The 15,193-nt window shown below is 29.0% G+C and overlaps 1 protein-coding gene across 1 annotated transcript; it reads left to right on the forward strand.

The window, feature by feature from the left end:
• The first annotated feature begins 9,868 nt into the window (after nucleotides 1-9,868).
• Nucleotides 9,869-14,565, forward strand: LOC134828895 (homeobox protein PKNOX2-like). The gene is made up of 5 exons (XM_063841886.1): nucleotides 9,869-10,077; nucleotides 11,671-11,833; nucleotides 11,893-12,669; nucleotides 13,634-13,706; nucleotides 13,864-14,565. The coding sequence occupies exons 1-5, from the start codon at nucleotides 9,869-9,871 to the stop codon at nucleotides 14,058-14,060; spliced, it is 1,419 nt and encodes a 472-aa protein (XP_063697956.1). The 3' UTR covers nucleotides 14,061-14,565.
• Nucleotides 14,566-15,193: the final 628 nt, after the last annotated feature.

Below are 15,193 nucleotides of genomic sequence, written 5' to 3' on the forward strand. Positions count from 1 at the left end.
AATGGTCGAAAAAAAATCTTAACGATAATGAAAATGACAAAAGTCAAGAAGTTTGGTTGTGGAGTCAAGAGTCAGCATAATTTTTTCGAGAGAGTATGTCGATGATGATGCGATAACATCAATATTTAAATAATCTTATCTGAACTAAGGATGATTTTTTTTTTTAAGAAGATTTTGTGCGTGTCAAGGCAAATTATTATCATGCAGCAAAAAGCAGAAGAAAAAAATGAAAAGAGGAAAAATTGTGGTTGTCGTCTGTTTTTCTGTGTATTTGTGGGTAAATATGGGAGTAAAAGGGCATGACTTTGTTCATTAATGTTGTTAAATATAAATATGTAACAAAAATGGATAAGGGGTGGGATAATGATGAGGGTTAGGTTATCTACCTTGCCTTTTGACTTTGAATACTTTTTTAGATGTTTAGACATTGATACTTTTTTTTGTGTATTTTTTTTCTCTTTCCTCAAGTTGCGATAAACCGCATACAATTTTTTTTGTCGTGTTATTTAAAACTAAATAATGTGCTCAAAAGACGGAAAATCATGAGGGGTTGATGGAGAAGAGACATCGAGAAAGACAAAAGTCAAGTGATCGAACATTCCAATGATGATTTTTATGAGTCAAAAATATGTTAAGCGACAAGTGAGTGGGAAAATCACTTCAAGGACGAATTGTTTTTAAAAATTTTTCGTTAACTTTTCAATAAGAGCGCTTTTTTCATGATTTTCATAGAATTTTTAAAAATTATTCATAAAGGCAAAATTTTAATTATTTGAAAAAAGCAAAAATATTAATTAAACAAAAATTTTTAAATTAAAAAAAATCTCATTTAAAAATAATAAAATATTTAAAATGTTCTATGAAATAAAATAATATTTTCTTTGAGTTTTTTTTAATTTATTTAATTTATTCATAAAAAAAACATTTTTGATATTTTTAATAAAATTAATAAATTTAAAAAAAAAATCTCAAAGAAAAGATTATTTTATTTAAATATTTTATTAATAAATTATATTTAAATAAATTAAAACTAAAATTTAATACTACAAAAAAAATTAAATGAACTTTTTTATTTCAATTCATTTTTTTAACATTAAAAAAAAAAAAATTATTTTTTCTAAAGTTTTTATTGATATGAAAAATTGAACAAAAATGTATACATTTTCATAAACATAAACAGACAGACATTTTCCCAAATTTTTCATAATTTTTTTTTACATCGCTCTCTAAACTGCTGTAACTTACACGACGATTATTGTTACGATTGTGGCAGCAATCAAATAAATTTCTTTAAATTGTGTGTACCAAAAATAAAATAAAACTCTTGTTTTTTTTGACACACCAAAAAAAAAATTTTTTTTTAGAACATCCCTTCATCCTCTCGCTCTCACTCGTTTTTCCATCATCTGTTTGGCACATTTTAACGAATAGCGAAGGAAGCTACTAGTGGAGTACTACTAATAATAAGCCATTGCGTCGATGATTGTTGTTTTGACTGCCAACCGGATTATTTTATGTGGATTTTATGTATGTTTTTACTGCTTATTTTATGTGACAATGGTGATTTTTCGGGGGGCATTATTTGTTTGTCTGCCGCTCTCGACACTCGTAGACTTGTTTTGTGGCTGTTAACTTAAATTTATTACATTTTAAATACACATTGATGGGAGCAATAAATTCTTCCGTCGCATGTCAAACCGATTAAAACATGATTTTTTTGTTGTTTATTTTTATTTTTTAATGATTGTTTAATTTATTTATTTATTTATTTAGAGAGGACGAATAAAAAAATAATTTTTCAATTATTATTTTATTTATTAAATATTTGTGAGGTGACCATTAGTCATGATTCAAATTTAACGCGTTAATGGGACTCATAATGGAGTGTAGCGAACGTATTTAATTTAATACAAAAAAAAATGTGAAATAATATTTATACACAAATAGACAAAAATTCAACAAAAATTAATAATAAAACAAAATAGGTAGCATTTATGATGGTGTTAAATATGTTTAAAAGTTAATTAAATACACTTTTTATTGCCCATTATATTCGTGTTCAAACAAACGCTCGCTGCTGAGTCTCTGCGTTGTTATTACAATTACAATTTATTCACTCTGTACCGAAGCAAAATTCGTCTTCTAAACTTTTTATCTAAGCCAGGCGTAAGAGCTTCTGTTTACCGAATAACGAACAAAAAATAAATAAAATAAGAGCACACAACACACTCAGGTAATGATAATAAAATAATATTCGACTGACTTAAATTTCCTCATGGCTCGTATATACGTAGCTCCTTCACTTCACGTCGTCATCGTCGTTGTCGTTGCGATAGTAGGCCACCTAAGAGATAAGATAAGCACGTATTATGGAAGGCAGAATGATGTGGCGCGTTGGCTCACGCACTTTGTCTTCGTTTTGTTCTCACTCTCGAAATATTATAATGACGACATAAAATAAATATATGACAAAAAATGCTTTGCAAACATAACAAAGTTAATTATATTGATAATAATAAAAGAAATATGTGCACCACGTACTAATCCTCCTTCCCTCTCTCTCTTCGTGTCGTCTTTTCTTTTAATGATAAGAAAAAGTGAGGCTTTGGAAGTGTTTCTTCTAATAATGAGACAGAAGTGACGTCATGTTGTTGCACCAAGTACACTAGAAGACGAGATGAGCACGAGACGAGATTTAAAATAAAATAATAAAAATATCATGATGAACATTAACATTAGCATAATTCGGCGATAAATCATTTTAATTGGTTTGACTTCGAGTGTAATGTGATTTTTTTGCTAATTTTAAATATTGTTTTATTTTAACGAAAGAAAAGGGAAACTGAATTTAGATTATATTGAGATCTTATTAAACAAGTCGTGCTTAACTTTTGTTCTATTTGAAGAAATTTATTTCAGTAACTCATAAAAATCGAAAACATAAAGAAAAATCTCAAAAACATTTCATAAGAATCTTAAATAGCTTCTATATTCATTCAATACAATTAATAAGTGAATTAGCGTTAGTGAAATATTAGTTCGTGGATTCTAAAAGATTCTAGACTAAAATAAAATTCCTTTTAATTTCCTTTTAAAAGCTAAAAGAAAGTTAGTTTTTATTTTCTTTCACTTCATGACCCTTTGGACATGGAAAACATTTGTCGCTGCAAGTAAACCTAAATGAAGTAGACGTTCAGATTCTTCATTAAAGAAGATTTGCGAGTTCATTTTAAAGAAAAACACAAGCCAAAAAAATGCGGAATTTGCGATGCGATATTTTTTAACAATAATTCATTTTGGACCCTCAACAATTATCTTTTTTCCCATCAATACTTCAAATGGATCAACTCAATTTATCCCATCAACTGCAGACAGTCCCTAAACATCTCGAAGTCCCTAAACATCTCTAAGTTCCTCAACATCCTGAACAACAAGTAAAATCCAAACAATAAGAAAAACTAGCTCTACCGATTCAAGGACCGACGTTGGAAGTACTTTCAATTAGAATTAATGGAGATAGATTTTCTTGCAATTATAATGAAACTTGCAATGTTGACTATGGCTCGAAAAACCATTTTTACACGCATCTCCGAGACCTTTATGGGATGGCGTTTTCCTTCCAATGCCGAGGAAAATTATGTATCGTCACAAAAAAATAAATTAAGAATTCCTTAAAACCTGGTACCCGGTTTTTAGTAAGTACTCATATGTATTAAGTATGAAAAGACCAAAATCATCAAAAAATGCTCATTGACAATTTCTATTTTTTGATTATTAAAACTTCGTTATTTATTTCTTTAAATTTGTGACGTCATAAATGAACGACGCCAAACAAGAAAAATGTTTATGAAGTAGCCCATATTCCAAAGTAACTTTGCAATAATTAAAAAATAATTCAAAAATAATTCAAAAATAAAAATTTGAGCTTACCTTACGAAATTTTAATATTGAACCATTAATATTGGAACAAATTTACATAAAAAAAGAGAAAGTTTGAGAAAATAACTCAAGTTGGACTTCCTTTAACGCCTTTACCGAAACCATTGGTATCATCATCAATGTTCCGTCACAGCGCAAAAAAAAAAGAATTAATATTGGTGACAATAAACTAGGCACGTTCCATTTCTATAATACGTAATTTACTTCTCATCCTTGCTGCTCGACACGCCACCACGCTCGTCACACATATAAATAAATAAATAAAATTCAGAAGACGACGAAGAAGCTCAGCAAGCTAGCAAGACACCATACGCAAACTAAATACTCATAATTACATGTTTCTTTTTTATTTCTTCTGTTATTTTCTGATTCTATTTATTATGTATTTTATGTGTGGTACGTTTGTTGTTGTTGATGTCATGCGACGACCGAACGACGACGAGTGCGATGCGACAACTACTAATGCAATTCAGTAATAAATAAATGTGTTCCTCATGCGAGAAAAAAAAATCCTTTTTCGACCCACTGTTTGCGAAACGAAAGAAGTTCAATATTGCACACATGAAGAAATTTTTTGTCTGTCTCCGACTTTCTCGTGTAGTTGTCATCATTTTCTTGTGCTTGCCTGCGCGCCTCCTACGTGCGGTATATTAAAGTCACATATAGATAAAAGATTATCCACACACATCCCTCTTTCTCTCCCGGTTGCTGTCGAAGGAGACACGTAACGTTATAGGCGAAATGTGCGGAGAATATTTTTTAACACATTCATTTGCGACAGAATTGACAACTGAAGTCACAGGAATTGATTGGCCTTCCAACGAAATGTTTTTTTTTCTAATCACAAAAAGGACAAAAGTAGCAAAGACAGCAACAATGTTCTCGTAACAATAATGAAATATATAGAAAAGTGCTGTGAGACGATGACGACGACGACGACATCCGTCCCGCATCTCATATCATTATATTTCAAATGAAACATTGTAAAAGAAATTGTAATAAAATACAAATGTTACCTTTAATATAACAAAATTCGAAATGCATGCCACTCGCTCTCTTTCTCTATCTCTCGCACACACACTCGACGATGTTTGAATTGGATTACGGAGATTTTTATACATTCGAGATTTTTCATCGCATCACGAAAAGTGACAAGATAAAATCTATCGAAACATCTAGTGCCAGCAGTAAATAACTGACAGACGAAAAACTTTCCATTAGAAAAAATTTCTCCAAAAATTTAGCTTAACCTTCCAAAAAAAAAGGAGCAAGAAAAAAAATCATATTAAAAATCCACATTATGTTGATATTATTTTCATATGGATTGATGCAGCAGCAGCAGTAGCAGTAGCAGCAAAAGAAGCCAATAAACGTCGACGTCGTCGCTCTCTTACTTCTACCACTCTTCTTGATGTTCTTTATTTTGGATTGCGCAACATTTTATTATTGGCACCATATGGTTTTAATATGATTTTGTCTTTCTTACAACAATTTCATGTCCCGCGTACACCACCGAAGAAAATTTCATTTAAGTAATATGCAAGCGAACGAAAAAAATGATAAATAAAAATATGTGTTCTACCCTCGTCTCGCACCATTCACTAGTTTTTACGGGGGTTTCTCTCCAATGTAGGTTAATATTGGTTAAGCTAATTTTTTTGGGTGCGATATGGACTAGGAAATTATGAACATAAATTTCGTTACGGCTTGATTTGTAATTCGAGGGAAGCAGCAAATTGTTGATTTCAAAAGGGAATTTGATGATATTTACTTTGATTTTAAGAGGTGTTTAAAAAAAATTTGATTCAAGATTTTTAAAAAATAGTTTGTAAATTTTTTTTTAGAAAAATTTTGAACTTCTTAAATTTTTTTAAGTTAATTTTTTAATCATAGTTAAATAAATAAATTAATAATATTAATTTTTTTCTTAATTATTTTTAGTTATTTTTAAATAAAATTTAGTTTAATGTAACAAATCGATAAAATATTTCAAAAAACCTCACAAAAAGGAAGATTTTATTAAAAAGCTAAAAAAAAATTTTTTTTAATATTTTTATTTTATTTAAATTATAAATTAATATTTTTATTATTTGTTAATTAAATTAATTTTTACATTATTTTTTTTAAATATTATTTATTTTATTTTTTTTATAAATATTTAACTTTTTGATTATTTTATTCAAAACTAATAAAAAACTAAAATAAATAAAAATAAATAAATAAAATAAAACTAAAATAATTTTTAAATTATATTTCACTCAATTAAATTAAATAATTTGAATAAAAAAAAATAAAATAAATAATGATTTAATAATTAAAATTAAAAAAAAAATAAATTTTGAAATAATTTGATAATTTATGATTTTTATGATTAATTTGATGATAAAAAATAATGTTTTAAACAAATTTCAATAAAATTTTCGTTTTTTTTTATATTAACTGACATAAATTGACATATTTTAAACTTAAAAAAATAATTGAAATTAAAAAAAAACTAAAATAAACAAATATTTTAAAAATAACCAAAAATTAATCAAAAATTAAAAAATTTGAACAAATAAAACATAAAAATCATCTTCCCGCTTTTGTTATCACAACAATGTATCTTGCTATTTTTAAAAACTTTCCATAAATCACTTTTGTCATGCAATGCCACTTCTCGAACACTTCTTGTCAATGAAAATTCCTCGCAAACCAATCTTTTATTCATATTCGTCTCATTCTCGTTGTGCACAAAATCTTCTCCGGTGGTCCTGGTTAGCGATGCACGATGTCATCTTTTTTCACATGCACACACACATGAAATGATATCCGCATCATACGAAGATAATTCAATCATTCTGCTGCTGTTTCTTGTTCGATGCTCGCTGTGAGTATAAATATTTGCAGTTCGCATGCTATTTTTATGTGTGTAAAAACCGTTTAATTAAATGACTGCGAAACACTCATACAAAGTTAAATAAAATAATAAATAAATAAATGAATGAGTTCTCGAGAAATTTTTGAGGCATTTGTGCGAGAAAATCTTTTAAAGCCCTTCTTAACACGAAACGATGCCGAAAAAAAAATTTTTGTTTTCCTTAAAAATAAATTTTATTATCAAAACATGTTAAATTGGCTTAAAAAGCGTTGAAGAAGCAAGGAGTGTGTCATGTTTTAAATATTGCTCAAAATTAAAATATTAAATTAAGAAAGGTGTTGTTCACTTTTTTGCTTGTTTATACGAGATGCGCATTAAGGTGGTTGGGATAAGACGCTCGTACAGAGGAATTGTTTTCTTATTAAAAGGTTTCACGTTGCGGCGCTACGGCTCATCCTCGCTACATGTGTCGGGAGACTTGTTTCGAGATAATTAACTACCGCGCGAGGAAAAGTAATTTATTTTTATGAAAACGATTTTTGTTTAATTTTTCGTCTTTTTTTTCTTCATCGCTCCTCAAACATCAAGAATGAAAATTTTACTGAGACGCAAAGCGATTCAATAAATAAATAACTAATCTCTTGCAAGAACACCTAATGTTGCCTGCCTTTTAAAAAAATGCTGATAAGCAACACGAGATATGAAGTATTTCTAAATTATTTATTCATCTGCTTGTTTAGCGGTGCCTTGCCTGCCTGCCTTGCACAACAGCAACAAAAAAACATCAACAACGCAAATATCTTACATAAGACGGAAAAATATCATAACAGACTTTTTTTTCGTGGCGTTTTGAAGAAATATGTGATCGTTGACGATTCTGGTCTTTTTCAGAAAGAGACGCTTTTTAGATCACGGTTTTATCAATGGAATGATACAAAATTTCAATATTTTTTTTTTCGTTTTTGAGCCGGAATCAAGGGCATGTGTTTTTGTTGTTTACAAGTGTTTTTTTTTGTGAAGTAACTTTTTTTTTAATATTGAATGAATTTTGTGAGAAAAAAAGTTGGTTTCGACTTTGACCAACAAATTTTAATTGACTTGAAAAATCTGAATTTGAGTTTAGAAATTAATTGAAAAATTTAGAAAAAAGTTAAGAAAAACTAAAATTTTAATACTTAAAGTTAATTTTTTAAATTTTTCAGTTAAAATATTAAATTAAATCTTACTAATTTTTGTTTCAAAAAAAAAATGATTATTAACGATTATTACCATAAAAACAAAAATCGAGGTATAATTAAATTCATAAAAAGAAAAAGAAAAATATAAAGATTAGGTATTTGTAAAAATTAATAAAAAAAAATAAAATTAGTTATTTTACGAAATATTATTTTGTAAGCAAAAATTTAAGAAAAACTAAAATCTATTACACAAAAGAGTTTTTATTTTTTTAATTTCTTAAAGTTTTTTACAAATAAAAACACAATTTTTTTTAAATTTTTTATTTCGCGACTTGTGTAATTTAAAAAAATTTCTCGCACTCGAAATAAAAAATTTTTGTAAAATCTATTACATGCAAAGATTTTTTGAAAAGAAAAAATAAATAAATTTATAATAATTAAAATAAAATTAGTTTAATTTAAAAAAAATAATTAATTAATTAAATTAAAATAAAATTAAATTAATTTAATTAAAATTAAATAAAAAATAAATCAATTTTATAAATTAGTATAACAATAGGTGCATGAATTTTTTATATCAAAATCAAAAATATTTTTTGTATCAAAATTTGAATCAAATTTGAAGAGACCTCACAAAAATTAATCTTTTCTCGAGAATAAACTCTGAATCTTTTCACATTAATTTCCGTTTCACTTACCTCATCGAAGAAAAATCCATTCTGAGTCAGCACTTTTGTTATTGATGTTGTTTGTTCGCTCTCGCTCGTTCTAATGGACTTTTTGCGCTCGGAACACATGAAAATGGAAAAACTTTAATAATAATAATAATCAAGTTAATTTTCCCGAAGAAAAAAAAAAGTCCAAGTCTCCAATCAAATCACGACCAACGACGACATTCCTCCAAGTACTTTCAATTATAAATTTTTGTAATCATTGTCATGTCTTTGTCATTTTCTTGAAAAGTTGATTTTCTGTCTCATTAATCTAATCCTTTCTCGTCTCACTCCCTCGACTCGCTCTTGCTCGCTTGTCTAAACATTTAATCTAATGGTTGAAAAATTACTTTCTAAAATAATTTCCTTGTCTGGGCGGTCATTCGATGGTGATGCTGAAAAAACGAAAGAAAAAAAATAACAATTAAAAGCATTTGTCTCGAGAGCAAAAAAGAGCAAAAAAAAAATAAATAAAAAAACACACAAACGGTTTTGTTTTAATTATTGTTTCTTTTTTTGTTTTATTTTATTTAATTCTATTACCTTACATCTCGTTCTCGTTCTTTTGTCTTTGCAGCACTCACGAGCAACAGCAACACCAGCAACGAAGTCGACGAACAACGAGAAATAAATTTACATAACGAGACTATCAGGCAGTCTCTATCAGCAAATAAATTTGTCAATTTCCAAGGAAATTGTGTGGGCATTCCATTCCACATCGCTCGACGTCTGCCGTTGTCGTCTCCGTCTCCGTCTCATCGTCATCATCATCATTATCCGAACGAATGTGCAACATCTCTCGTCAACACATTGGAAACATGCAAGAAGCAGCTATTTATGTAAATAGTTTACGCCGTTTCTTATTTATCTCAAGGATCTGAATATTGGTGTTGAGGGACATCGGCAAGCAGAAAAAGTGAATAAAAATAAATAAAACAAGTGAACGAAATAATTGAACGTAATCCAGAGGAAAAGAGAGTGACTGACTGAAGTTTCATCGTCTTGCTGAAAAAAAAAGAAAAAAAATAATAAAAACATTCTTGCAATATTAATACACACACACCGAACACATTTTCCAGCCTTGACGTGAATTTTATGAAGAAAATTCTTTGCACACACTCCACGCTAGAAAGTAGAAGGGTCTAACACTCGCAAAAAAAAAAAAAAATAAATAAAAAATGCAAGAGAATACCATCAAGTCAGCACAAATTCCATCAACAACAACAACAAGTAACAATAATAACGGCGGAGGAGGCAATGCAGCAGCAGCAGCAGCAGGAATAACGACTGCCACTTCCAACATCACAACAACTTCTTCGTCTTCGCCATCAAATGCAAATGATATCGATCAAGCACAATTTGAGGCAGACAAACGTGCAGTGTACAAGTAAGATTTTTCTTCGTTTTTTCTCTCGCATTGTTAGAAATTTTTCGTATATTTTCGAAAGAAGGGAAAAATAGCCAAACAAACATCTTTTCGTCTTATTTTAATCTGAATGTTTCTTTTTTTTTTGCTGGAAAATTGCAGAAATTGCAAAGATCTCCCTTGTTTTTCATCTTTTTCTTGTATTGGTAATGGCTCTCCCCTTGCCATCGAGCAGGCAGAAGCATCTCCATATGTTGATTTTATGATGCATGATATGCAAATGGTTCAATTTTTGTTTTTTAGTTTAAAGGAATTTTGTGGGAAAGTTTTCAAGAAAAGGATTTTAGTAGATAGACATGATGATTTTTTATGTTTTTGTATAAATTATTACAAAAAATTCGAAATTTGAATAAAAATTAACTTTTATTTCAATAATTAAATTGAAATAAATATTTAAATGTTTTAAATTAATAATGTTTTTTTTTAAATTATTTTTTTTATTTAAAAAAATAAACTTTAATCATTTAAATTTCAATATAAGGCCGCTGCAAATGAAAATAAAAAATAAAGTCCAAAATTTTTGAAAATAAAATGGGGGGGCAAAATTTATTCTTTTTTTAATTATCTTTTTTGAGATTTGCTAATTTAAAATAGATTTCAAAATATTACATATATTAAAAATTAAAGAAAAAAAATTCATAAAAAATAATTGTCAAAAAATTTTGAAAAATAAATTCAGTAATTTTATAAAAAAAAATTAAATAAGAAAATTTATGTTAAATTACAAATTATTATTAAAAATTTAAAACTTTTTAAAAAAATTTCTTAAAACATCTTGAAAATTATGAAAATACATCTAAAAACGGCCATTTTCGATGAAATTTTAAACTTTTTTTGCTCCATTGGATTTTCGACTTTTAAATAGGGCATCGGACTTTTGATTTTCATTTGGAGCGGCCTTATAAATTGTTAAAATATTTTTTTTTATATTTAAAAATTAAATAATTAATAATTTAAAAAATTAATAATTTACATTATTTTTTTTATAATTGAAGTAATTGAATATTTTTTTTTAATTTTTTAAATTTAATGACCTTATGTATTTTAGATAAAAAATAATTTTAAAAAATTTTTATACATTTTTTAATAATTTCTAATAAAATTTAAAATAAAAAAAAATAAAAAAAAATTGGATCCGAAGTTCGAAATCTCAAAATTTCGATCCTTTTTAACAAAAATTCTCTTGAAATCCACTAAAAAATATTTTAAAGTCACTTAGATGACTTAAAAATTTACTTTTATTTTTAAAAAGTTGAAAAATTCTTTGAAAAATGCACTTTTAATTCATCCCTAAGCAACTTTTTCCCCTTTTTATTTTCCATTTTGCAACAAAAAAAAAGTCATTAAATTGTCCGTCATTACAAAGTCTGTTACTTCTAACAAAACAATCAAATCTCCGTCTTCAGTCGTTTGCAATTTCATTACTTATTAAAATTTTAATTAAAACACGCACAATAAGTGAGCAGTCAAAAGCACTCTAGTCACGTCGTTACTGAACGAGAGTCCTTCAAACGAACACTTGACTGACGATTTCTTCTTTTTTTCTTCTTGCAGACACCCTCTCTTCTCGCTGTTGGCACTTTTACTAGAAAAATGTGAACAAGCAACTTTAGGATATGTTTCAAACTCGTCGTCATCGAATTCGTCGTCGCGATCGAGTCCGAACGGATCTTCCAATGGAAATTGCGAAAATGACAGTTTTTCGAGGGATGTTCAGGTGAGTTTTGATTTTTTAATTAATTTTTGAGTTTTTTATTCAAAAAATTTCGTTAACAGGCCTTTGTGCAGCTGCTGGAGAAGGAAAAACGACCGTTACTGACAAACAACGCCGAATTGGATGGACTGATGATCAAAGCGCTGCAAGTCTTGAGGATACATCTCTTGGAATTGGAAAAAGTTCAAGAACTCTGTCGCGATTTCTGCACCAGATACATTGCCTGTTTGCGTGGCAAAATGCAGTCGGAGAATTTACTGAGGTCGGATTACGCGCTCGAGCACAACAACAACCTCTCGAACTCGAATAGTCCCGTCAACAGTCCCGAGCAAGACGGTTTGTCGAGTCAGCATGGTCCCTTTTATGGCAACCAAGATTTTTTATCGAATAGTGATGCACCGTCAGACTTTTCCAGCACGACGACACCGAGTAACCAGTTCCTCGTTCATCACAACGGCGGAGCTGGCGGCGGTGCATCACAACATCTCGAGACAGACTTGAGCATGGCGGCGGCAGGTCATGCGTTGTCTCATCAGATACTCGGTACGACGCCTCTCAGTCAAATTGGATGCGCGCCCGTGTCGGCGGTGACGATACCCGAACAGTATGCCGCGCAGTTGTCGCCGTGCAACAGTTCCGACGAGCTGGATGACGATGACGACGACTTGGGATCCAATTTTTCGAATAATTCCGGTGGGAAGCGACAAAAACGCGGCATTTTGCCGAAACAAGCAACGAGCGTGATGCGGGCATGGCTTTTTCAGCATTTAGTGCATCCGTATCCGACGGAGGACGAGAAACGAACAATTGCGGCGCAGACTAATTTGACCTTATTACAAGTAAGTTTATTCGCGTGGATTTATTTTCGCTCTTTCAGACTAATTTTCAGGTTTTTTAAAGAATTTTCTTAGTTGAATTTTTTTCATTTGCATTTTTTTTTGAGGGATTTTTAAAGTTTTTTTTTTATTTTATGAATTTGAACTCAAAATTGATGAAATTTTGGAGGATTGGAGAAATTTATATTTCCAAATCAGAAGTTAAAAAAATATTTCGGTCACGTGACTTAATTTTTTTTTATAAAACTTTAATAGTGAGCAAGTTTTTTGTACGATTTCAATCAAAAATGTAATTTTTCATATGTTTTCTTCAAAAAATGTCAAAAAAAAATGTCTCGTTTTATATTTAATTTTTATTTTTCTTCTTGATTTTTTTTTGTCAACGGAGGATTAAAATATTGAATTATTTGGCATTTTCAGTAGATTATTATTATTATTTTTTTTTCAAAAGTTTTGAAAATTATCAAACAGAATTCTAACTCTAAAAAAAAATTCTAAAAATTTAAAAAAATTATTTAAATCTAATATTTTATTAATTTTTAATTAATTTGATTTAATTTTAATTTTTTTTTATTTATTGTTATTTATTATTAATCTTTTAAAAATTAAAAAATATTAATTTGATTTTTTTAATCGAAAATTGTATTTTAACATTAATTTTCTTCTCTTTAAATAATTTCAACAATTTATTGAACTTGTTTTTTTTTCAACATTTTTTAACGATTATTTTTCGTGAAAACTTTAATATTGTTAAACTATCTAAAATTGTTAAAATATTTTCATTTTTAATTATTTTTATTTTACTACCATAAATGGTTTTCAACCTAGGTTAAATTTATGTTATCGCCTTCCGCGATGATATTTTTTCGATTTTTCACTAATTTTGAATTTTTATAAAAACTTGAACACAAAAAATTATAAAAATTTATTTTTTTTATCATTAAAATAATCAAAATTTTCTTTTTAGGTCAACAATTGGTTCATCAACGCCCGACGTCGAATCCTTCAGCCGATGCTAGAGCACGCTTCCGATAATTCAGGTAGTGAAACACCTTCAATTTGCTAAAAAAAATTCTTTCCTTTCGTTTCTTTCAATGTTGATGTTGTTTTGTTGTCGTAAGTATTAATAACAAGCTTTTGTCTCTTTGTTTGTCTCATTCTAACCATTGCATGTCGTGTCGCCGTATCTCATCGCAGGCCAGAGTCCAGCAAACAGCGAGAAACGTTACTGGCCTGAACAATCGTCGGGAGCACCGGGCACCGTCAACTCCTCCAACGACCCAAACATCGAGAACATTAGTGGAAATATCAATCGCGCCGATCGGCGTTCCAACAGTTTTTACAGTTCCGAAGAGAGCAACGATGGCAGCTTAGTTATCGATCAAGATAACTAATTTTCCTAAACGAAAAAAAAAAATTGTAGATAAAATTCAGTCCGAGAGAGTTCAAGTCGATAAAGAAGGCAGCTCCGCCCATTTTACGTACAGACTTTTCGTAGCGGCACGAGTTTCTATGACAAAAACTGAATATTTCGCTAAAACAATTTTTCGTGCCGCTTCGTACAAATAAAAAGTGCCGCGCAGTGTAACGTTGGAAGTGTGTGTCTCGTTTTCGTGGCACGTTTCCTGGACAGGATCGCGTTTGTTGATCTGCGTTTCAGTGACTTGACTTGTCACAATGCCAAGGTAGAAAAGTCATTTTAGTATATTCGGATTCGATTGCACGGCAACGGGTCGGACGCACGAATACGGATAACTGCTAAATTGACGATCGTCTGCCAACTTTCTAAATTTGTTGGTTTCTCCTAAATAATCTTATCTTAGCCTCGAGTAACTTAACTTGTTCAGAACGCTTCCATATGCAAACTGGCACTTGTCGAGCAAGTCAGCCATTTCTTTTGTCATCTCAACTTTTTTTTTGTCGCATTGAACTCTCCGCTGGAAACTCGCATCGACTTGAACGGATCGCAATAAACTTATATTCCTATTAAAAAAAAAGAAAAAATTATACGTAACACGCTTTTTAATGAAAAAAAAAAATAATAATAATCATAAAAACTTGTAAAAATTACATGTGCCATTATTTCATACTACATTAGAAGAAAAATAATAGAATTAAATGTTTAATTTTACTAAATAAAAAAAATTAATTATTATTAATTAAATAATTAAACAAAACCAGTATACTAACTTCTCAAACTGTTATACGTAATAAAAGAACTATACACCGCTTTTAACAAAAAAAATATTTTTAAAAATAAAATTTAGTCGAGATCCTATCGTATACGTAACAAAAAACATAAAATTAAATTTTAAAAAATTACCTCAATTTAATTAATTTCCTTTTTAATTTTTTAGAAAGAAACACTTATGAACTACTACAACAACAACAAATTTAATTGGAGAAATTAATTTAAAAAAACTAAAATTTTATGTTACCGAACAAATAAAAAGAAACTTGTATACGTCAAAGAACAATTGTGTAAAAAAAATGTGACAACAACAAAAATGAAACAAATATACGTAAA

This window comes from Culicoides brevitarsis, chromosome 2, assembly GCF_036172545.1.
Source record: "Culicoides brevitarsis isolate CSIRO-B50_1 chromosome 2, AGI_CSIRO_Cbre_v1, whole genome shotgun sequence".
NCBI lineage: Eukaryota > Metazoa > Arthropoda > Insecta > Diptera > Ceratopogonidae > Culicoides > Culicoides brevitarsis.

Coding starts and splice junctions, on each gene's coding strand:
- LOC134828895 (XM_063841886.1), top strand. CDS start 9,869: ATGCAAGAGAATACCATCAAGTCAGCACAAATTCCATCAACAACAACA. Junction 10,078..11,670: donor GACAAACGTGCAGTGTACAA/GTAAGATTTTTC, acceptor TTCTTCTTGCAG/ACACCCTCTCTTCTCGCTGT. Junction 12,670..13,633: donor CTAATTTGACCTTATTACAA/GTAAGTTTATTC, acceptor TTTTCTTTTTAG/GTCAACAATTGGTTCATCAA.